Raw genomic sequence first — 24,005 nt, 5'->3', positions numbered from 1 at the left:
TCTTTTTCTTTAACTTGGAATCAGAAAACAGCAATGATTTTCTCTGTAAATTAAATAATGATCACCTACTAGCTATGGTGAGCCCTAGATTAACTGGTAGGCAGCTAAAAATATATATAAATAGCCCTGGCCAGTTTTTCTCAGTGGTTAGAGCGTTGGCCCAAAGACCAAAGTCTCGGGTTTGATTCTGGTCAAGGGCAGGTGCCTCAATTGCAGTTCAATCCCCAGCCCTGGTTGGGGTCATGCAGGAGGCAACCAATCAATGTGTGTCTCTCACATCGATGTTTCTCTCTCTCTCTTCTCTCTCTCTCTCTCTTCTCTCTCTCTCTCTGTCTCCCTCCCTCCCTCCTACCTTCCCTCCCACTCTATCTGAAAAATCAGTGGAAAAATATCCTCAGGTGAGGATTTAAAAAAATTATATATATATATCTTATATATATATATAAAATTTGAGATGATAATATACTATTTGTGAAATTAGTGGGCCCAGCACAATTAAACACTCTTCCCCAAACTGCAATTTAGTTCTCATTAGCGAAATGACCTTGAGTTTGTGTTCTTTTTCACAAGGGAAATATTAGATATTTTTAAACATTTTTTTTCCAGCAGACTCTGAAAATTTGAGGATTTTCCCTTCATACAATAATGGAATATTGTTGAAAATTCAGTATCATGTAATTTGATGCACTAAGAGTAGCTTAATTTCAAGACATTGTTATGTTCAGAAAAAGAATGAATTGCCTGGTAGCTATAGAACTTAATGTGAACCCTAGAGAAAGCCTATGTTAGCACTAAAGACATTTGAGGAACTTCCTTAAATGCAAGATATCACAGAGCCAGCTTCCAGCCTGGAACAAGTGTTGTTTAGGGAGGCAGTGAGCAACCCAGAGCAAAGGCAAGTGAGGGAAGAAAGCTAATAATCATTGAGCTTCTGTCTGTTGGGCATTATTTACCTGTATCACCTCATGTATTTTGCATATGAGAAACAGGCTGTGAGAAGCTCACCCTGCTGGTTAGTGGCAAAGACAAATTCAGTTCAAGTTCTGTCTGGCTCAGTCACAAGAATGGTGTGAAGCATACAGTATGGTGAGGTCAGCTTGAGGTGCTATCAATAATGTTTTTAGGAGAATGCTCTAGCAGAGAAGTAGGGGAAGAAAACAAAAAACAATTTTAGAGCAGGTCTGTGCCAGTAATGGTCATGTAGCCATGAAGAAAGATGTTAGGGTTTCAGTTCAGTATGGTTTGGCTGGGGTTCAAATTAAAGTTATAGAGAAAAAAGGAAAGCCAAGCCATGGGTGGTGTAAGGAATAAAAAGGCAGATTTGTTGACAGAATTTAGTTGAAAATACATGGAGAAAAAAAGAAGAAAATACAAGGGGAAGTTTTAATTAATTTGAATGTGCTTAATAAGTAACAATGAATATGTAAAAGATCTATTCTCATCCAGGTGCTTTGAAAATTTTTCTTTCTCACCTTTCTTGGTATTGTCTATGTGTCCAGATGCCCTTGGAAATTACCCGTAGTTTTATCCAGAACCGGGATGGGACTTATGAGTTATTTAAATGCCCTAAAGTGGAAGTAGAGAGCATCGCAGAAACCTATGGCCGTATAGAAAAGCAACCAGTACTGCGACCCTTGGAACTGAAAACTTTTCTCAAAGTTGGTAAGTGACTACTGATTACAATAGTGCATCTTCCTGTGAAAGTCAACTATGTGCAATACATTGTCCTAGATTTTGGATCTTGACCTTAGACAAAGAAGGTACATTTAGTCATCTTGTAAAGGTAATCATGGGATAAGGCATTTTGTTTCATTTGATCCAGTGCTTTAAAAATAAAATTATAGACATGCCCAGCTGGTGTGGCTCAGTGCTTGAGCATCAACCCATGTACCAAGAGATCGCCAGTTCGGTTCCCGATGAGGGTCCAATCCCCGGTAGGAGGTGTGCAGGAAGCGGCCAATTGATGTTCGCTCTCATCGATGTTTCTCTCTCTCTCTCCCTTCTTCCTCTCCCCCTAAAATCAATAAAAAAAATTTTTTTAAATAAAAATAAAATTCTAGAAGTAATACATGTTCATTATAGAGGAATCATAGATTTTATAAAGAAGAAAAATAAAAAACACCTGTAATCCCACCCACCATAGACAGCATCACCATTAAGATTTTGGTGTCAACCTTTTCAGACTCTTTTCTGTGCATAAAGTTTCTAAAAAATGGGATCATACCTCAGCTGCCTTTTCACTTAAAAATATATAATGAACAGCTTTTGATGTCTATCTTCAACTTTATTTAACTTTTTTTATTGTTCTAAAACATACATAATATAAAATTTACCATTTTAACCATTTTTTTTAAACATTTTTTTCTTTATTGGTTTTTTAGAGAGAGGAAGGGAACAGGAGAGAAAGATAGAAATATTGAAGACAGAGAACATCGATTGGCCGCCTCCTGCATGCTCCCCACTGGGGATCAGGCCCACAACCTGGACATGTGTACTGACCGGGAATCGAACTGGTGACCTCTTGGTGCATGGGTCCATGCTCAACCACTGAGCCACACTGACCCATTTTAACCATTTTTAAGTTTTTAAGTTCTCTGACATTAAGTACATTCACATTGTTTTTGTTTTTTGTTTTGGTACGTGCCCCTAGCAGGAACCGAACCCAGGACTCTCTAATCCACATGCCAACTCTCCAACTGCTCAGCCAAACTGACCAGGGCCACATTATTTTGTGTGTGTGTGTGTGTGTGTGTGTGTGTGTGTGTGTGTGTGTGTTTTCATCCTCACCTGAGGACATTTTTGCATTTTATTTTCAGATAGAGAGAGAGGCAGAGAGAGAGAGAGAAACATCGATGTGAAAGAGACACATCAAGTGGCTGCCACCCACACAGCCCGGGACAAACTGCAACCGAGGTATATGCCCTTAGTGGGAACCAAACCCGGGACTCTCTGGTCCACGAGCCAACACTCTAACGGCTGAGCCAAACCGGCCAGGGTACATTCACATTTTTGTGCAACCATCACCACCATCCATCTCCAGAACTTTTTCATCTTTTTTAACTGAAACTATACCCATTAAACACTAATTTCCTGCGCTGGCTGGTTTGGCTTAATGGTTGGAGCATCGGCCTGCAGACCATAGAGTCCCGGGTTTGGTTCTCACTAAGGGCACGTACAAAGAAAAGAAAGAAAGAAAACAACACTGATTCCCTACTCTGCCTCCTCCTAGCCTCTGGCAACGACCATTCTACTCTCTTGTTGGATTTGACTATTCTAGGTACCTCATATTAAATATAATCAGATAGTATTTTTCCTTTTGTAACTAGCTTACTTTAGTTAGCATAATCTCAACATCAATGTTGTAGCAAGTGTCAAAATTTCTTCCCTTTTTAAGGCTGAATAATATTCCATTATATACCACATTTTGTTTATCTATTCATCTGTTGATGGACACTTGGGTTGCTTCAACCTTTTGGCTATTGTGAATACAGTTTTAACAGCTACGTAAAATTCATTCATTAAAGTATCTCACTCTAATCAATCCTCTGTTTAAGTTGTTTCAAATATTTTGCTGTTATAAACAATGCTTCCTTTTAGATTTAACTTTGTTTGTTTGTTTGTTTTAGATTTAACTTACTTTTACATAAAATTTCTATATCCTGCCTGGCCAGTGTGGCTCAGTGGTTGAGCATCAACCCATGCACCAGGAGGTCGCCAGTTGGATTCCTGGTTAGGGCACATGCCCAGGTTGTGGGCCAGATCCTCATTGGGGGACATGCAGGAGGCGGCCAACCGATGTTCTCTCTCGTTGATGTTTCTATCTTTCTTTCCCTCTCCGTTCCTCTCTCTCTAAAATCAATAAAGAAAAAAAAATTTTTTTTGTATCCTTAATTATTTCCTAACTTCTTTAGGATATTCTTTGGGATAAACTGCTAAAAGTGAAATTAGAGCTCTGGCCAGTTTGGCTTGGCAGTTGGAGCATCGGCCTGCGGTCCAGAGAGACTCGGGTTTGGTTCCCGCTAAGGGTGCATACTTCGGTTGCAGTTTGTCCCTGGCTCTGGTTGGGTTGTGCGGGTGGCAGCCACTTGATGTGTCCCTTTCATGTCGATGTTTCTCTCTCTCGTTCTCTTCCCCTCTCTCCCTCCTACTCTATCTGAACAAAAAATGGAAAAAATGTCCTCGGGTGAGGATAAAAAACATTTTTTAAAGTGAAATTAGAGGTTCAGAGGTTATGTACATTTTTAGGGCTTTGATTCTTTTTGTCACACTGCTATTCAGAAAGATTGTAATACTTATATAATTTACTCCAGCCATCTATGTAGGAAAGAATTTGTTTTGGTTTTTCTAAAGATCTTCTAAATTGATTTTTAGAGAGCCCTGGCCGGTTTGGCTCAGCGGTTAGAGTGTCGGCCTACAGTCCAGAGAGACCCGACTTCGGTTCCCACTAAGGGCGCGTACCTCAGTTGCAGTTTGTGCCCGGCCCTGGTTGGGTTGTGTGGGTGGCAGCCACTCGATGTGTCCCTTTCACGTCGATGTTTCTCTCTCTCTCTCTCTCTCTCTCCCTCTCCCCCCCCCCCCCACCACCACTCTATCTGAACAAAGAAATGGGAAAAAAAAGTCCTCAGGTGAGGATTAAAAAAAAATAAAATAAAAATAAATTGATTTTTAGAGAGATAGGAAGAGAGAGGGAGAAAGAAACATCAATGTAAGAACGGCACCAATAGGCTGCCTTCTGCATGCCCTCTACCCAGGATGGAGTCCCCTGTCCAGAATTGAGCCTGATACCCAGGCATGTGCCCTGAATGGGAATCACAGCCCCACAGTTCACAGGACAACGCCCAACCAACTAAGTGAGCCATACCAGCCAGGGCTGTTTGTTTTTCTTTTCTTTTTTTAAACTTTTCTAAATACTGTTTTTATTGTGTTTGTTTTTTTTTTTTATCCTCACCTGAGGACATTTTCCCATTTTTATTCAGATAGAGTGGGAAGGAGAGAGAGAAACATCGACGTGAAAGGTACTCATCGAGTGGCTGCCACCCACACGACACAAGCAGGGCCGGGGACAAACTGCAACCGAGGTCCGTGCCCTTACGGGAACCAAATCCTGGTCTCTCTGGACCACAGGCTGACACTCTAACCGCTGAGCCAAACCGGCCGGGGCTTATTGGGGGTTTTTTAGACAGAGAGGGAGGGCCCTGGCCAGTTTGGCTCAGCAGTTAGAGTGTTGGCCTGCGGACTGGAGAGTCCCAGGTTCAGTTCCCACTAAGGGCATGTACCTTCGTTGCAGTTTGTCCCTGGCCTGGTTGGGGTCATGTGGGTGGCGAGCACTTGATGTGTCTCTCGCACATCAATGTTTCTCTCTCTCTCTTCCTCCCTCTCTATCTGAGGATGAATGCAGAAATGTCCTTGGGTGAGGATTTTTTTTAAAAAGGGGAGGGTGGGCCCTGGCCGGTTTTGCTCAGTGGTTAGAGCGTCGGCCTGCGGTCCTGAGAGACCCGGGTTCGGTTCCCGCTAAGGGCACGTACTTCGGTTGCAGTTTGTCCCCGGCCCTGGTTGGTCGTGCGGGCGGCAGCCACTCGATGTGTCCCTTTCACATCGATGTTTCTCTCTCTCTCTTTCTCTCTCTCCCTCCCACTCTATCTGTATAAAAAATGAAAAAATGTCCTCAGGTGAGGATTAAAAAAAAAAAGGGGGGGGGAGGGTGGTTAGAAACATCAGTGTGAGAGAGACATTGATTGGCTGCCTCCTGCACATCCCAAACCAGGAATTGAACCCACAACCTGGGCATGTGCCCTGAGTGGGAATGAAAGCAGCAACCTTTCAGTGCACGAATGACATCCAATCAACTGAGCCACGCCAGCCAGGGCTCTTTGTCTAATTTTAATAAAATAGTATTTTTATTTTTATATTATATTTAATAAAAATATACTTTATAGTATTATAACAATACTGAGGTATTTGTATAATAATTTAATAATAATGGCAACTATAACAAGTAGCACTTAATGAGCACCTACTGTGGTTATTGATTTACAATGCATTAATTAATTTAATGACCATCAACTCACTAAGAGATAGATTCTGTGATCCCTATTTACAGATAAATAAACTGAGGTGAAGATAGATGCAGTCCTCCTGCTCAGTTACACAACTAGTAGGTGGAGCTGGACTTCAACCCCAGGCAGTTTTAGACTCCACAGCCTGCACTTCTAGCCATCTAATACATCTCTTTCCACTGACTGTAAGCTCTTCCAGGGCAGTAAACTATGTCACTTTTGCTCATTACTTTACCCCAAGATAGCATAGTGCCTGGTTCATAATAGGCACTTGATGAATGAATGAATGAATTGTTGAATGAAGAATGAATGAATGAATGCCAGCCATAATTTTATTTACCTTAGTGTTGCCATCTATCCAGAAGGCCTCATTCATTTCTCCAATTGTGTACTTACTCTTTTAGGAGAAATTTAGAATTATACATTTAGAATTTGTAATTATTTGTCGAATTTTTGTGACTATATTCCTACACATATATTTTCCTGTTCTTGTAAATAGGATGTTTATCATGTTTCTAACTTGTTACTGCCTATGTATAGAAAGCTCTTGAGTTAGTATACTATCAAGTCGGCCCACTTACTGAACTCCTAGTAGTGATAATAGTTGTTTCACAATGTTTTCTAGGAAATCAATGATGTTTACTAGAAAAATAATCATAATTTTGTTTCCTATCAACTGTTTATATATCATTGTTTTTTTCTTGTTAAATTAGCTAGGATTTCAAGAGGAACAATGAATAATAGTAAAGCTAGCAGCCATAATTGTCATTTTAAACTATACAAAAGCTCCTCCAGTGTATCAGTTCCAATTCTGTCTGAAAGAAAAGCGGTGGAATCCGGCCACTGTGGCTCAGTGGTTGAGCGTTAACCCATGCAACAAGAGGTCACCGGTTCAATTCCTGGTCAGGATACATGCCCAGGTTGTAGGCCCAGTTCCCAGTGGGGGGCATGCAGGAGGCAGCCAATCTATGTTCTCTCTCATCAATGTTTCTCTCTCTCTCTCCCTCTCCCTTCCTCTCGTTCTGAAAGCAATAAGGGAAAAAAAAGAAAAGAAAGAAAAAGGTGGTGATAAGTATTCTGTGAAAAAAAGCATTCCAATGTCAAATAAGCTTGAGAAATTCTATGTATCATACATCTTTGATTCTAAGACCCTTGATTGTAAGATGCTCAGTCAATTTAGCAGTAACTTTTTTGGTGGGAAAGAAACTTTGCTATATGAAAACTACCCTGGTTTTTAAGATACACTCAGATCTCAGAAAATGTTGTAGTAGGGAGTAGTGTCTTAGAATATAATTTATCTCTCTTAGAAATTCATTTTATAAGTTTGCATATTAAAATGATCTTGAGCCCTGGCTGGGTGGCTCAGCTGATGGGAGCATTGTCCTGTATATGAAAAGGTTGCAGGTTTGATCCCCAGTCAAGGTGCCTACAAGAGGCAAGATCGATGTTTCTCACATCGATGTTTCTCTCCCTCTCTTTCTCCCTCCCTTCCTCTCTCTCTCTTTCTAAAAAAAAAAAAAAAAAAATCAATGAAACATATATCCTTGGGTGAGGATAAAAAAAAGATCCTGACATGAAAACAACTATTTAACTTTATTTACTCTGAGGTTTCCCAAACTTATCTGACCAGTGAAGACTTTTCAGGGGAATATCAGCATTTCATAGAATATTTTTTCTGGGAAAACCAACTCTGTTTCACTATTAAATAGTGGGCTGTTTGTTTGTTTTAATTTTTTAATCCTCACCCAAGGATATGTTCCCATTGATTTTAGAGGGACTGGAAGTGGGAGAAAGACACATTGATGGGAGAGAGAAACATTGGCCAGCTGACTCCCGCACACACCCTGACTGGAAATTGAATCCACAACCTAGGCATGTGCCTTGACCAGGAATCAAACCCAAACCCCCTTTTTTTTTAAATCCTCACCCAAGGATATTTTTCCATTTTTCTTCAGATAGAGTGGGAGGAAGAGAGAGAGAGAGAGAAACATCGGCATGAGACGTACACATCGACTGGTTGCCTCCTACACGACCCCAATCAGGGCCTGGGACAAACCACAACCGAGGCACATGCCCTTGACCGGAATTGAACCTGAGACTCATTGTTCCATGGTCCGACGCCCCAACCACTGAGACAAACCGGCCAGGGCAAACCCAAAACCCTTTAGTGCACAGGATGTTGTTCTAACCAACTGAGCCACCTGGCCAGGGCTAACTAGTAGGCTGTTGGTTACTGTTTTCAGATAATTTTTTTCATGAATGTAACAGTACATTGTATTCTTAGTTTATTAAGTGTTTTTATTAGGAACTAAAATTAAGTTTTATGAAATGTCTTTTTATCATTTTTTGATGTTTGTCTTCTGACCCATGTGCAATGAATTTTTTTTTAAAGTTGGTAAATTTTTTATTGAATGTATTAGGGTAATACTGGTAAGTCACATTATATATTTCAGGTGTACAACTTTACAACACAACATCCATACACTCTATTTTATGTTCATGACTAGAAATCTAGTCTCTGTCACCTTATAATTAACTACTTTATCCTCTTCTTCCTCCCCCCAACTCCTGCCTTTTGGTAAGCACCGTTCTGTTGTATATATCGATGAGTTTGATTTTTATTTGTTTGTATGTTTTGTTTGTTCATTTGTTGCTTTTTGTTTATATCTCACATGAGTAAAATTATACAGTTCTTGTCTTTTTCAACCTAATTTCACTTAGCATAATTCTCTCAAGATTCATCCATGTTGTCTCAAATGGCAATATTTCATGTTATTTATGGCTGAGTGGTATTCCAGTGTATATATGTATCACATCTTTATCCAGTTATCAGTTGAAGGACACTTGTTTGCATGTCTTGGCTATTGTGAATAATGCTGCAATGAACATAGGGGTACATATATCCTTATGAATAAGTGTTTTCAAATCTTTTGGGTAGATACCCAGAAGAGGGATTGCGGTATCATATGGTAGCTCTATTCTTAATTTTTTCAGGAGCCTCCACACAGTTTTCCATAGTGACTGTACCAGTTTACATTCCATCTAGCAGTGTGTGAGAGATCCCTTTTCTCTACATCTTCACCAGCGCTTCTTATTTCTTGTCTTACTGATAATAGTCATTCTAACAGGTAGTTTCTCATTGTGGTTTTGATTTGCATTCTTCTTTTAACTAATGATGTTGAACATCTTTTCATATATCTTATGGCCATCTGTATGTCTTCCTTGGAAGAGTGTTTATTCAGGTCATCTGTCATTTTTTTTTTTTATTCCTCACCCGAGGATACTTTTCTATTTATCATCAGATAGAGTGGGAGGGAGGAGAGAGAGAGAGACAGAAACACATTGATAGAGCCACATCGACGGGTTCCCTCCCGCACAACCCGACAAGGCTGGGGATGAACCACAACCAAGATACGTGCCCTTGACCAGAATCGAACCCACGACTCACTGGTCCATGGGCCAACACTCTAACCCCTAAGCAAAACTGGCCAGGACCATCTGTCATTTTTTAAATCAGATTTTTTGTTGTTGTTGAGTTGCATAAGTTCTTTATGTATTTTGGATATTAGCCCCTTATCGCAGGTATCGTTTGCAAATACCTTCTCCCTTTTGTTTGGTTGTTTTTTGCTGTTGTTGTTGTTGTTGTTGTTTTCTGTGCAGAAGACTTTTAGTTTGATATAGTCCCATTCATTTATTTTTGCTTTTAATTCCCTTGCCTTTGGGATCAAGTTCACCAATACCTCTCTGAGACTAAGGTCCATAAGTTTAGTGCTTATTGTTTCTTCTATGTATTTTATTGAAATACATAGATATGAAATATGAAAGTATTTCATTTATTTTGAGTTCATTTTTGTGTATGGTATCAGATAGCAATCTAGTTATATTTTTTTGCATGTGGCTTTCCAGTTTTCCCAACACCATTTTTTTTTCCCCAACACCATTTATTGAAGAGGCTTTCCTTCCTCCATTGTATGCTGTTGCCCCTTTGTCAAAAATTAATCGCCCACATTCATGTGGGTTTATTTCAGGGCTCTCAATTCTATTCCATTGGTCTGTGACTGTTTTTTTTTTCTTGATGATTAAAATGTATTCTCGCCCTGGCCGGTTTGGCTCAGCGGTTAGAGCGTCAGCCTGCGGTCCACAGAGACCCGGGTTCGGTTCCCGCTAAGGGCATGTACCTTGACTGCAGTTTGTCCCCAGCCCTGGTTGGGTCGTGTGGGTGGTGGCCACTCGATGTGTCCCTTTCACATCGATGTTTCTCTCTCTTCCTCTCTCTCCTTCCTGCTCTATCTGAGTAAAAAATGGAAAAATGTCCTCGGGTGAGGATAAAAAAAAAAATGTATTCTCCAAGTCTTCTTCTTTCTTATCTATGTCATTTGTACAGCCCCTGTCTTAAGTCCTATGAAACAGTGTTCTATGGAATACCAATTTGGAAAATGCTAGCCTGCTCCTGGGTCATTGGAGATTCAGTTACCTCTAAGAGATGACTCTTTGACCCTCAGGTTAGCCATCTGTGGGTTTCTTTCCTCTTCAACACTTCCTGTTACTAGGATCCTGAAATTCTTTCCCCCTACCACCTGCTAGTTGACTGAAAAACAACGCTCCCAACCTTCTATCTGTGCAACATTTCATATTTTCCTTTTCATTGTCTTCATCAAGCAAATACCACATCCTCTCTGAGAGAAGTCAGAGGGGAGTGGTTTGCAGCAGATACAAAGAACTGATCACCTCAATAAAGGAAAGGAAGAGGGGTTTCCAGCAACATTTCTGAATAGCTCAGTAAATGCAAAAAGCTGATGAGCATATGGTGTAGCCTAGAGTAATACAGAACCTTGGGCTCCAGCAGAGGGAGGGCATAGTGGACTGGAACTGTGTGGAGAGACTCAGGAGTTTGGAAAGCTGGGAGGTCACCCTGCGATGAATTTTTTAATAAATTTCTAATACTGAAGTAATCTTGTATTTCTGGAATAAATCCTAGTTAATATATATTCTAATGTTTTTTGCTAATGTTTTATTTAGAATTTTTGGTTATCTATTCATAGTGATAGTTGCCTACAATTTCTTTTTTTGGAGGTTATCTTATGTTTTGGATTTTGTTAAAAGTTATATAGAAAATGATTTTGGAAAGTTTGGGAACAAATTAAATAGTTTAGGAAATATCCATTCCATGAATGTTTAAAAAAATTATTTTCTGGAAAAAAAAAAAATTATTCTCTGGACTTAACCCTTTCTTACAATTCTCTAAAATCTGTTCAGTTTCTTTTGATTTACATTCGTGTATTTATGGTTTGTTTATATATTTTCTGGAGTCAATTTTGATCATTTATATTTTTCCCAAAACTCACCTATTTTCATCTCAAATTTAAATTATGTTGTAAAAATTAATAAACAGTAACAGGAGTTGAAAGCTAGAGAGAATTTGCATGCACATCACTCTATGCATACTACTGACCCCAAGAGGAAGAGAGGTACTTTGCATCTCCAATACTAGAAAGGAAGTGAAACTACTGCATTTTACTACCTAAGCAGGAGGAAGAAGAGATTCCTTCTTGCCTAGTAGCAGCTCAGTCAGTGGGAGATTGAAAAGTCAGCCAATGAAAAGTCATTTTACTTTAATTTTGTTTCCTCCAATGGACTCTTCGTTTACAATAGCCCTTCTCAAGTCTGTCTTTCATTCTTTATTTTAATGTTTTCATTGATTTTGTAGAGAGAGAGGAAGGGAGAGAGATAGAAACATCGAAGTGAGAAACATTGATCAGCTGCCTCCTGCATGCCCCCTACTGGGGATTGAGCCCACAACTCTGGGAATATGCACTGACCAGGAATCCAATGAGGACCTCTCAGTCCATGGGACCTTGCTCAATCCACTGAGCCACCCTTCTCAAGTCTTTAAAAGAACAATCCTCTCTTTTGTATCTCTGGGCTTACTGTGGTTCACCATCTGATTGCAGTTCTTTGTTATTTCCTAATAAATCCATTTTACTGGAGAAATAGCTGGCTGTTTATTTTTTTAGTCAGGAGTGTACATTTTAATAATTTTTGGTATAGATGATCATCACATAACTATTTAATGAAATTATTTTCTCACTTTTTTGGAGGCTGTACTTTGATTTTAGAGAGAGAACGAGAGAGAGAGAGAGAGAGAGAAACGACAGTGTGTGAGAGATACATCAATTGGTTGCCTCCTGTTCAAACCCCAACCAGGGATAAAACCTACAACCTAGTCACATAACTTTTAAAATCCATTGTAACTCAGAAGTTAAACACTATCAGAATTTTGTCTGTTCTATGGCTGTTTTTTTTTCTTTTTTTTCAAAGAATTGGCCTTTATGTTTATCCAATTGTTCTAAATTTCTGGTTCAGTTATTTTCTGCTACCTTTTCAATGTCTCTATTTTAGAAATTCAGAAATATTTTCTCACTAACTTAATATATGAATTTGTGCTAGCATAGATGTTATTTATCTAATATAAAGTCTTACATAACTTTAAAATAAGTCATATAATTTCATTAAGTCTTCTTTATCGTCATTTATTATCTCTGACCTACCAAAGACTGAAAGGTCATGAAACAATTTTGTATTACAATTATGTTTTTTCAAAATGTCTTATATTTCTAAAATATAAGAATATTTTGGATGCATTACATCTTTAAGTATTGTAATGTAGTGTTTTGGACACATCAATATGGATGTTGTATTGACCTTAAAGTCAGATATTTCTCCAGAAAAATGGGTTAATTAGGAAACAGCAAAGGATTGCAGTTTAGGACATGTAGCCTAATAGCAAACCATGTGCAAGTCCAGAGAACAAAGGGGAGGAACTGTTCTTTTTTTTTTCCTCACCCAAGGACATTTTTCCATTTTTTGTTCAGATGGAGTGGGAGGCAGAGAGAGAGTGAAACATTGATGTGAAAGGGACACATCGAGTGGCTGCCACCCACACAACCAACCAGGGCCGGGGACAAACTGTAACCGAGGTATGTGCCCTTAGCGGGAACCGAACCCGGGTCTCTCTGGACCACTGGCTGATGCTCTAACCGTTGAGCCAAACCAGCCAGAGCAGGAACTGTTCTTTTATAGAGGAAAGGGGGCTGTCAAAGGAGATCGTTGTAAACAGTAAGTCCATTGGAGAAAACTAAAAGTTCGAAGTGTAATGTCTTTTCATTGGCTGAACTGTAACAGTCTTTTGCATTGCCTGAGTGGTTGCCAGGTGTAAAGATTTTTCTTCTTCCTGTTGGACGTAGTAGAATAGAAACACATCTTCCTGTTGGAGATGGAAAGTAGTCTTTTCCTGTTTGGGACAATTGACAATGAATGGTAGAGCCCTGACTGCCCCCACTTTAGGCTCTTCCAACTCCAATTTAAATGAGGTTTCTGTTTTTGTTTTCTTTTTAAAAAAATTTTTTAATTGACTTTAGAAAGAAAGGAAGGGAGAGGGAGAGACTGATAGAAACATCAACAAAAAAGAACATCACCAGGCCAGTGTGGCTCAGTGGTTGAGCATCGATCCATGCACCAAGAGGTCACCAGTTTGATTCCCAGTCAGGGCACATGCCCAGGTTGTGGGCCCGATCCCCAGTGGGGGGCATGCAGGAGGTGGCCAATCGATGTTCTCTCTCATCAGTGTTTCTATCTCTTTCTCCCTCTCACTTCCTCTCTCTCTAAAATCAATAAAGAAAAAAAATTTTTTTTTAAAAAAAGGAAAGAACATCAATTGGCCACCTCCTACATGTCCCTCACTGGGGATTGGGCCCACAACCTGGGCATGTGCTCTGACTGGGAATTGAACTGGGGACCTCCCGGTGCATGGGTTGCTCAACCACTAAGCCACAGCTGGGGGTTTTCTGTTTGTTTGTTTGTTTGTTTGTTTGTTTGTTTGTTTATTTTAAATCCTCTCCTGAGGACATTTTTCCATTTTTTGTTCGGATAGAGTGGGAGGGAGAGAGAGGAAGAGAGAGAGAGAGAGAAACATCGATGTGAAAGGGACACATCGAGTGGCCGCCACCAGCATGACCAACCAGGGCCGGGGACAAACTGCAGCCGAGGTACGTGCCCTTAGCGGGAATCGAACCCGGGTCTCTCGGGACCGCAGGCCGACACTCTAACCTCTGAGCCAAACCGGCCAGGGCGGGTTTTCTGTTTATTAATCTTCACATTGTCACTGTAAATTATATACTTGTCTTTGTCCATGCAGGCTGCTATAACAAAATACCATAAACTGGGTAGCTTATAAACAACAGAAATTTATTTCTGATAGTTCTGGAGGCTGAGAAGTCCAAGATCAAGGCATTGGCCAATTTGATGTCTGGTGAGGGCTGGCTTCCTGATTCACAGATGGCAATCTTTTCTCTATGTCCTCACATGACAAAAAAGGTGAAGGCTCTCTAGGGTCTCTTTTATAAGGGCACTAATTCTTCGGGGCTCCACCCTCATGACCTAACAACCTCCCAGGACCCCACCTCCAAACACCACCACGTTGGGGATTAGGTTTTCAATTTATGAATTTGGGGAGGATACAAACATTAAGTCTATGGCAATACCTTATCAATGTAAAAATTAATTTTGTCCTACAGTTTTTTTATCCAGTATTACAACAGTGACACCAGTTTTTTTCATTTTTGTTTGCCATCCTTTTACTTTTAAATTTTTTGTGATACTTTATTTTTTAATTTATTGATTTTTTTAGAGAGAGAGAGAAGGGAGAGAGAGAAATAGAGATATGAGAAACATCAATCGGCTACCTCCTGCACACCCCTTAATGGGGATTGAACCGGCATGTGCCCTAACCAGGGATTGAACAGACCTCACAGTCAATGGGATGTCGCTCAATCTACTGAGCCACACCAGCTGGGCTGTGACACTTTGTTTTAGTTGACTGTCTTATCAACATCATACACTTCGTTTTTATTTTTCTCCAATTTTAATAATTTATCCTCTTTATTATAATTGATATAACTGGCCTTCTGTCTTCTTGTTTTGTTTTCTGGTTTGCTAAATGGATTGTTTTCTGTGCTTAATTGTCTCCATAGTTTTGAAAATGTTAACACATTCTTAAATTCTGCTGGTGTTTTAGATTTCTCAAAAGCATTCTTTAACCTAAGTTTTTCATGTTTATATCTTTGATCATCTAGAATTTATTTTGATGTAAGGTATTGGATAAGATTCTGCCACCTTTTTATTTTCTTCTAGTTATCTGCTTGATTCACACCACTTATTATAAGAAACACTTACTTGTATTTCTTTTACTAATTGAAAATGTTTCCTTTACCATATACTAAATTTCTCTTCTATTTGTGTCTATTTTGGATCTTTCTGTTTTGTTCTTTTAATCTATCTACACATGGCAGTACTACACTCTTTTGGTTATTAAGGATTTGATATATATTTTAGAACCACATATATTTTAATTCTATTTCCTTTTGGTTTTCTTGAAACCTTTTCTGTTAAAAAAAAAAAAAGTATTTTAGAGAGAAAGGGAGAGAGAGAGAGAAACATTGATGCAAGAGAGAAACATCTACCTATTTCCTCCTGTACACACACTGACTGGGGATCGAACCCATAACCTTTTGGTGTACAGGACGATGCTCTAACCTAATGAGCCACCCAGCCAGGGCTGAAATGACCTTTTCTTACTAGTCTCCCTTTTAATCTCATCCAGCTGTCCTTTCCTCTCAGTCGTTTTAGGATTCTTTTGGCCCCATTTTCATAACGTCTGGGTCTTATTTTATTCAAGGATGTCACACAGTTCCCTGAAATTTTCTTTTGGATAGGTAACAGCAGTAATTGCTTTTGCCTTCCCTTGGTTCTTGTTGTTATTTTTCCCTGGTTTTCTTTCTCAGTGTTTTTAAATTTATTTTCCTTTTTTATTCCTAAACAGAGTAAGATCTGTCCAGACTCAAATTTTGGAATTGTACTAATCAGTGTTCCTTTCTTGTTCTTTTTTTTGTCTTCAGGCAACACTTCCCCAGATCAAAAGGAGCCAACCCCTTTCATCATCGAATGGATCCCAGATATCCTTCCCCAATCCAAGATTGGTGAGCTGCGGATCAAGTTTGAGTATGGTCACCACCGGAATGGGCATGTGGCAGAATACCAAGACCAGCGGCCCCCCCTGGACCAACCCTTGGAACTGGCCCCTCTGACCACCATCACTTTCCCTTAAGGCAAAACAATAGTCTTTTACTGCTAAATTTGCACATCCCCAACCCTTGACAACTTCAAATACCAGTTAGGTACTTAGATGGCCCTGTTCCTTAGTGAACTGCTTTTAGCTAAGATGCAATTTCTTAACACATCTAAGTGGATTCTGTTGAAGAAAAACCCTTCTTGTAAATAGCCTTTTTGGTGCTGCTGTGTATAGTCTTCATTATAAATGGGGAGGTATTTCTGGCTAGTGTTTAAAGGAGCAAAAAGAAAACCAGCTCATTTTCCTTCTTAAAGAATTCACCTTTAGTTTGTTTCAACCTTTGTAGTAATTAGCAACACTCTACCTTATACAAACAATGTTGGAAAGTTAATGACACCCTAGTTAGGAAGAATGTTAAGGACCATCCTGGCAAGAGTTCCAGCCATGCCCTTTTATTCTGTTATCAAATAAAGCACATTGTCACTAGTTTTTCCAAATTATACCTCACGTTGGCCTGATTTTAAAATTATAAACCTTTTAGGGGAATTTAGTTTATAGTAAATTAGGAAAAAAGAGGTCTGGGTGTCAAGGTAAATATTGACAAATCAAACTAATGCTTGTAATTGCTTATTCACTTGATATTTATTTCCCTCTTTATTCTCTGAAAAGTTTAACATCTGGTAAAGTTCAATTCCTATTTCTGAGTTCAGTGACTGCAGAATGGAGATATGAAAGATACAGAAGTGAAAGCCTGTTTTCAAGGAGAAAAGGGAACGAACATTTTCTATATGCCTACTATGTGTCAGGTACTTTTATATGCATTCCTACTTAATTATTTTTCTCATTTAGTCTTAATTTTTCTTTGAGTTTTAAATATTACCCCTTCTTTTATAAAGTTAAAGGAAAAGCCTCTCTGAGATTAAGTATCTTGCTGGAAACAGCATTAAAAATGTTTTGTTTTACTTCAAAGTACATATTCTTTCTGCTTTATCACATTGCTTTGTATAAATTCCTTATCATTCATTGACCTTCGGAAGACAAGAAAAATCCGTATGAAGTAGTCTCTTGGTTTTCTTTTGATTGCAGGTAACAAAAACCCAACTCTCATCAGTTTAGGCAAAAATAGGAAATGACTGACTAGTTTGTAGACACTAAAATAGGGCTGGACAACCAATTCTGGTAGAGCTGGGGTGTAGTTAGGCCTCAGAACCCAGGGAGCCAGGCTCCATCTGACCCATCTCTGCCTCTACTAGAGATTCTGGTAGGATTCTGGCTTCTGACATGCAAGTATGGCTTCCACATTAGAGCAGGACTGACTGCTCTCTTCTTCCTGATCCAAAGGGCAAAAACTCCCAAGAAATGAAATTGGCCTGATTTGTGTGTTTATGTGTGTGTGGGGGGGGGGGGGGGTGAGTGTTCTTGGTAAAGAGGGAGCTGTGCCCCTAAAAGAGGGGGATAGGCAGGCAAATTAACTGTTGTCTAACATGTACAATTGAGTGACTGGCTTTTGTGGAGAGCTCCCAAGTGTTTCAAACTGGGGGAAATCCTTGAGGAGAATCCAGGGAAGTCCATAGAGAACTTAGAACTTGCACTGGGCTTTAAGGAGAGGAAAGGTGGATAGGTATGGAGAAGAGGATAAATTAAAACTAGGTGAGGCATAGAGCCTGCCTGAAAAGCAAGAACACTCAAAGAAACATGGTGGTTGGCCCATTCTGAGAAATCTTTCAACTTGACAATTTTGAGGACATTGATCACAGCCTTTTTGACCATGACAGACCAAGTGACAGGCAAATGCCTGGGTCTAGCAATGCTTGACTGACTCAGGAGAACCACAGGGGCCATAAAACACACAGCTGAGGCAGATGATCTACCCAAAGAGGCCCCCAATCAAGTGCTAAGGTCTTCACCCAGGACCACTTCAGCCCATCAAAATCTGGAATGGAGTTCAGAGTGACATATACCCTTTTTTTCTAACTTGACACCCTTTTTACCAGGAGTACCAGCAGGACCTCTATACCCACTCCCAGTGTCCCGACACCATCAGCATTGACTTCATTTCAGACTCATTCCATGCTCTACCAGACTGGTCCTAGGTACTCCCACCAGAACAGTGCTCTTCAAACCATGCACCCACCTACTTCCCCTCCCATACACACTCCATCTAGTACTATTCATTTGCACACCTCTTTCATTAGTCATTGGAATCTGCCGTCTCTACAGGCTGCCCATCTGCTGCCTTTCTACACTGAAGAGACCATTTATATTCTGGAGTCAATAGCTCAAAATCTTTCATGTCTGCACAGCCACCTGTGTACTGCACAGACTAATCATCCTCAGACTGACTGTATTATTAATGGGTCTGAGAGGGACACTGCCTTAACTTCTTTTCCCAGGCAACATGGCTGGGCCCCTAACATTGTGGGCATCATGAGAACAACTTGCTACTCCTCCAACCTGAACATTTTGGTTCTAACCTATCATGTCCTTATGTCTTATCAGAACTGCTGTCATTTCAGTAGCTTGCTAGTATTTAGAGGTGTGATAGGCCACTAGGAGACTTCCAGAAAATATGACTCCAAGAACTACCCACCTAAGCAAAGGTCTATAGGCCTGCTACCTGGCTCTCTCAAGGTACCAGCAATCTTCAATCACATAAGTCCACCCCATCTTTCATTGATTCCTGTTAAGTCTGGTCTGCCAATAACCTGCCCTTCCCTCTAGCCCACACACACATCACACATTCTCCAACCCCCAGCCCGGCCACGTACAGACTGCAACCTATGACAGACAGAGTCCAGAACTTGTCCTGCTCTAGAACCCAAGGAAAGCCCACTCTATCTGCTAAGAGTGAGGAAATGGGCAGGGGCTGCTCTCCTCTAGTACCTTGAGTGAATTGGTCCCTCTCAAGCATAAGTCACAGACAACACAAAAAAGTCAGTCACAGAGAACAGCCCTTGTTTTTTGTGTGTGTGAATTTTTTACCCCAAACTATTTCTCTCTTCTTTTTTTATATCTCCCAGTTTCTGATTTCCTAGTTTTCCTCCTTTGCATTTTGTGGCATTTTCTGATACTCCTTATTTGATATTCTTGTTAAACCTCCTTACAGACCCTGTCTGCCCGCCCTCCCATCATCCAGATCTGCAAGCTCCCTTCACATTTTTCTACCATCCCACCTGCCTTGCCAAGGGAGAATGCCTTTTTTTACAACAGTGCTTCAGTATGCATAGGCATCACCCAGGGATCTAGTAAGAATGCATATTCTGATTTAGAAGTTCTAGGGTGGGGTCCAAGATTCTCTATTTGTTATCAAGCTGGATGCAGAAAGTACTGAACTGTAGAGGGGCTGGTGGACTCCAGACTGCACTTTGAGTAGCAAGAGGTAATTCCTGGGCTGGTATTATGACTCACACCTTTCACTGCCACGGATTGGGGCAGTGCTGGAGGTCAATGACAGCAAATAGTGGCCCTTGCGTGTAGCTAGGGCACTAAGCTAGCAGAAAGCTAGGTGTATCAAGGCAGTGTATTAGTGTGAACTGCTTTATAGCATCCTCCCACAAAGTTGCTCCTACTGATGGAGACACTACCCTTGCTCCTCGGATCTAGTTCCAACCCGACAGCCCCATAAGTAGACTGGGTATGTAACCATATACACTCCCTGCGGTTTTTCTGCCTTCTCTTCAGCACCATATTTTTCATTGTCCTCCCCACACTCACAATCCTAAGGATAAAATTTTAAGCCCTGGGTTCAAACCCCCACGTTGCCACCTGCTTATTAATCCTCTGAGCCCGTTTTCTCACTTGAACCATGTACATATTAAATAAGACACTGTATGAAAAACGCTCATTAAATAACTAGCCAGTACCCTTTCGCCTATTGTTTGCACTTCTTCCTCTCTACCGTGTTTTTCTTACCCAGCCTTAAGGCTCTAATGGTGCTTTGTCCTTTCTTGAGAATTTTTGTACCTAATACCACTGTGATACAGCAAGATCACAATTTTGTTTAACGGAAAAAAGAAAAAAAGCTGGAAGTAAATATGAAAGGGAGGGGTGCTGGTATTCATTTTCTCCATCATTCTCCCAAAATTTCTATAATGAACACTTACTTTGATAAGTTCGAAAAAAGGCAAGATTACCACCACAAAAGACGGGGCATGCAAATAAAGCTACCATCCTCTACTGAAAGGAGGAGGAGAGAGACGCAGAGCGCAGCGGGCGGGAGCAGGTCACGCGGCTGTCGCCCTCGCCTCCGCGAGATGACGTCGGTCACGTTCTCTCGCCTGCGCCGCCGCTTCCGGCCGGTGTGACCACTCTCCTTCCACCAGGCGGCGCTGCACGACGTTCGGTGTTGAGGCCTCCTGCGCAGCCGCAGTGGTTCCCCTGGACACGTAACCACCTTCGCGTCTTTTCTGGAGAGCGCGGGAAGGCGATGGCTAAGAGGGTGGTGACGACACTGGGGTTCCCCGCGTGGCTCGCGGGGCGGGGCCGCGGACGTGGCGCACGCGGGGGGGCGGGACGGAGGATGGGGGAGGGGTGGTGTAGAGTGTAGGACCCCGCCAGGACTGACCGGGCCGCGCCCGCTCCAGCGCCCGCTGCAGCGCCCGCCTCGTGATCCACTGTGGGGCCGAGCCCAGATCCACTGCGGGAAAGGTGCTGACGAAGCGAGTCTCGGCGGGTAGGGCGCCGGCGGCCATGCGAGAGGCCCTCCCGAGGTCGTTTGCCGGCCGGGCCGCCCCCTGGCGTGCCTTTAGACACGCTTTTAGGCCGGCCACCGACTTCTGGCCGCGCCTTCGTGCAGGCAGGACCAGTTCTGGAATCTAACCCGTGGGCCCTCCCGGGCAGTGGCATGAACTCCGGGCACGTGGGGCCGGGCCGCACCCCACCCCAGGCTCCAGACCCCGCGGCGGGCGGGCGGAGTGGCTGCCCGGCCCAGGCCCCTCCCCGCACGGCTCAGTCATTCTCCACACCCCCACAGACCTGCCGCCCTAGAGTTGGCCAGCCCTCCCCCAGGCTCTTCCTGCCTAGTCGGGAAAGAAAGCACGTGGGCTCTAGGAGGAGACCTGGGTTTGACTCGTGGCCCACCACTTACTGTTTGCCTTGAGCGAGTCATTCAGTATTTCTGAGTTTCGGTTTCCTTATTTAAAATACAAATAGTGCCCTGGCCGGTTTGGCTCAGCAGTTAGAGCATGAGCCTGTGGTCCAGAGAGACCCGGGTTCGGTTCCGCTAAGGGCACGTACCTTGATTGCAGTTTGTCCCCGGCCCTGGTTGGGTCGTGAGGGTGGCAAGCACTTGATGTGTCCCTTTCACTACGATGTTTCTCTCCCTCCCACTCTATCTGAACAAAAAAAATGGAAAAATGTCCTTGGGTGAGGATAAAAAATTAATTAATTAATTAATTAAAATACAAATAGTATGATTGGCTTGATGGACTTACTAGTCTGTACTTAGCACATGGTAGGCGGTCCCTAAAACCATAAAAATTACTCACTTTTTCCTACTAGCCCCTTAGAGCCAGTTTTCAGTGGCATTAATCCCTGGGTAGTCATTAAAACAAAAGACTGTGTGGTTCCAGGTACTGTTTGTTTGTTGGTTGGTTGGTTTTTTAAATCCTCACCCAGGATATTTTTCCATTCATCTTAAGATAGAGTGGGAGGGAGGGAGAGAAAAGGAGAGAGAAACATCAATGTGAGAGACACACATTGACTGGTTGCCTCCCCAAGGACCCAGACCACAACCCAGGCATGTACCCTGACTGGAATGGAGCCTGAGACACTCTGATTAGTGAGCCAGGTGGACGCTCTAAACAGCTGAGTCAAATCGCCAGGGTATGTTGTTTGGTTTTTTTTTAATCCTCACCCAAGGATATTTTTCTACTTATCTTCAGATAGAGGGAGAGAAAGGGAGACAGAAACATCTACATGAGAGAGTCAAATCAACTGGTTGCCTCCCACATGACCCTATTAGGGCCAGGGATGAACCACAACTGAGGTGTGTGCCTTGGCTGGAATGGAACCTGTGGCCTACTGGTCTGTGGGCTAACACTCTACTGCTGATCCAAACTGGCCAGGCCAGGGGCATGGTTTTTAATAGAAGTTTCCCTTGGTTTGTGTGAGCTCCACAACCTGTGCTGTGGCTTTGGAAGAAAAGGTGGCAGAGGGCTCATCCATGACCTGATGAGTTGAACCTGGGCCTGTTCAGAATTTAAGGAGGGGTTGTTACTGGACTTTTCTCTAGGCCCTAGCACCAATGAAACTACTTAACTGAGAGATAACAAAATATCCTGCTGGGAGCCCAGTCTAGGGCACACTCTGCCTCCAGTTGTCTTTATCTTCTTGTTGCCCTTTTCCAGAATCTTGCACCTCATATTACATTGCTATGGCCAAGTCATCTTTCCTGGGATGGCCTGAGGCCTGGGGACAGGCTAGCCTCCAGTAGCTTATATGAAGTTGGTCTAACAAAGTAAACAGAGTGAAAGACTAGCTCTCCTGGTAGGAAGAAAGTTAATATATTATGAAGTGCTTATATAGATGTGGCAGGGACATTTCACTCACATTATCATCTCATTTGATTCTCACAACCAGTCCCGTGAGCTAGGTGGAATTATCATCTCTTTATATAGAGGAGGAAACTGTGGTTCAGCAGGTAAAATAACTGGTCTTCACATCTATAGCAAGGATATGGTAAAGCCAGTGCTCTTGGAAGCCATAGTAAGGTTGGAGACGGTACCTAGTCAGCCATTCCCATGAGTGTGAGATACTCAGGACCATCCTAGATGGTATGAGTGAAGGTTTCCCTTCCATATCACCACTCTTTTTTTTTTTTTTTAAAGAATAGTTTCTTGATTTTTAGAGAGAGAGGAAAGGAGAAGAGAGAAACATCAATGTGATATTGATTAGCTGCCTCCTGTACACCCCTACCAGGGATTGAGCCCACAATCCAGGCAAGTGCCCTGGCTGGGAATTGAACCAGCAACCTTTTGGTGCACAGGATAATACCCAACCAACTGAGCCACACTGGCCAGGGCCATATCCCCACTCTTGTAGCCACTTCTGACATTTTTATCAAGGCAAAACCAGGTTATGTGACACCTCAAGGGCAGCTTTTGAAGCTCCAGAAGTTCCAAAAGACAGAGAAGGAGCAGCCTCCTACCCCCAATTTGCCTTGGTCACGGAAGGGTAAATGGAAGGACTTCTGTGTGTTAGATTTGGGGCCCTTTTTTAGCACCGTCTGGCAGGAGCCACCTCTCCTCTTACCTGCTGTGTCTACAAACCATTTCTTATTTGTTGTCAGCGGTGCAAATGGCAGAATGTGGTGCCCGTGTAATTTGGATTCAGTGTACCTCAGGGACAGCTGTGTTCTTTGTATTATATTGTAAGAATGGCAGCCCATACCCACTCTCAGTTTTATGTGGAATTGCAAGACACAAGAGAAAGGCAACAAAAGGCAGAAGTCCCCTCTCCATTTTTTTTTTTTAATCTTGAACTTGGCTAGGGCAAAATAAAGAGAAATTCCTGGGATAAGGCAAACTGATAGGGCCCAGGTATTTTGGAGTAGTTCCTCAAAACCCAGGGCTTTATAGGTAAACTACTCCTTGGTTTTGAATAAGGCAAGTAGCTTTATTTTTAAATCCTCGCCAACAGGTACTTTTTTCTTTTTTTTCCTTACCTGAGTGGGAAGGAGAGAGAGGAAGAGAGAGACAGAAACATCGATGTGAAAGGGACACATTGAGTGGCTGCCTCCCGCAGGGCCCAACCAGGACCAGGGACAAACTGCAACCAAGGTACATGCCCTTAGCGGGAATCGAACCCGGGTCTCTCTGGACCGC

At 41.9% G+C, this 24,005-nt stretch overlaps 1 protein-coding gene across 1 annotated transcript in view; it reads left to right on the top strand.

Annotated features, from left to right (window-relative positions):
- The window catches only part of CUNH2orf42 (chromosome unknown C2orf42 homolog), a 39,144-nt gene extending 22,869 nt beyond the window's left edge, over window positions 1–16,275 (top strand). The window contains exons 8-9 of the mRNA XM_036263469.1: window positions 1,500–1,662; window positions 16,010–16,275. Coding sequence (XP_036119362.1) covers window positions 1,500–1,662; window positions 16,010–16,218 — 372 coding nt within the window. The 3' untranslated portion in view covers window positions 16,219–16,275. The remainder of the gene's footprint in view (window positions 1–1,499; window positions 1,663–16,009) is intronic.
- Window positions 16,276–24,005: the final 7,730 nt, after the last annotated feature.

The sequence above is a fragment of the Molossus molossus genome, unplaced genomic scaffold, assembly GCF_014108415.1.
Source record: "Molossus molossus isolate mMolMol1 unplaced genomic scaffold, mMolMol1.p scaffold_m16_p_15, whole genome shotgun sequence".
NCBI lineage: Eukaryota > Metazoa > Chordata > Mammalia > Chiroptera > Molossidae > Molossus > Molossus molossus.
Note: the sequence above shows the minus strand (reverse complement) of the source record. Positions and strands in the feature narration are given on the sequence as shown.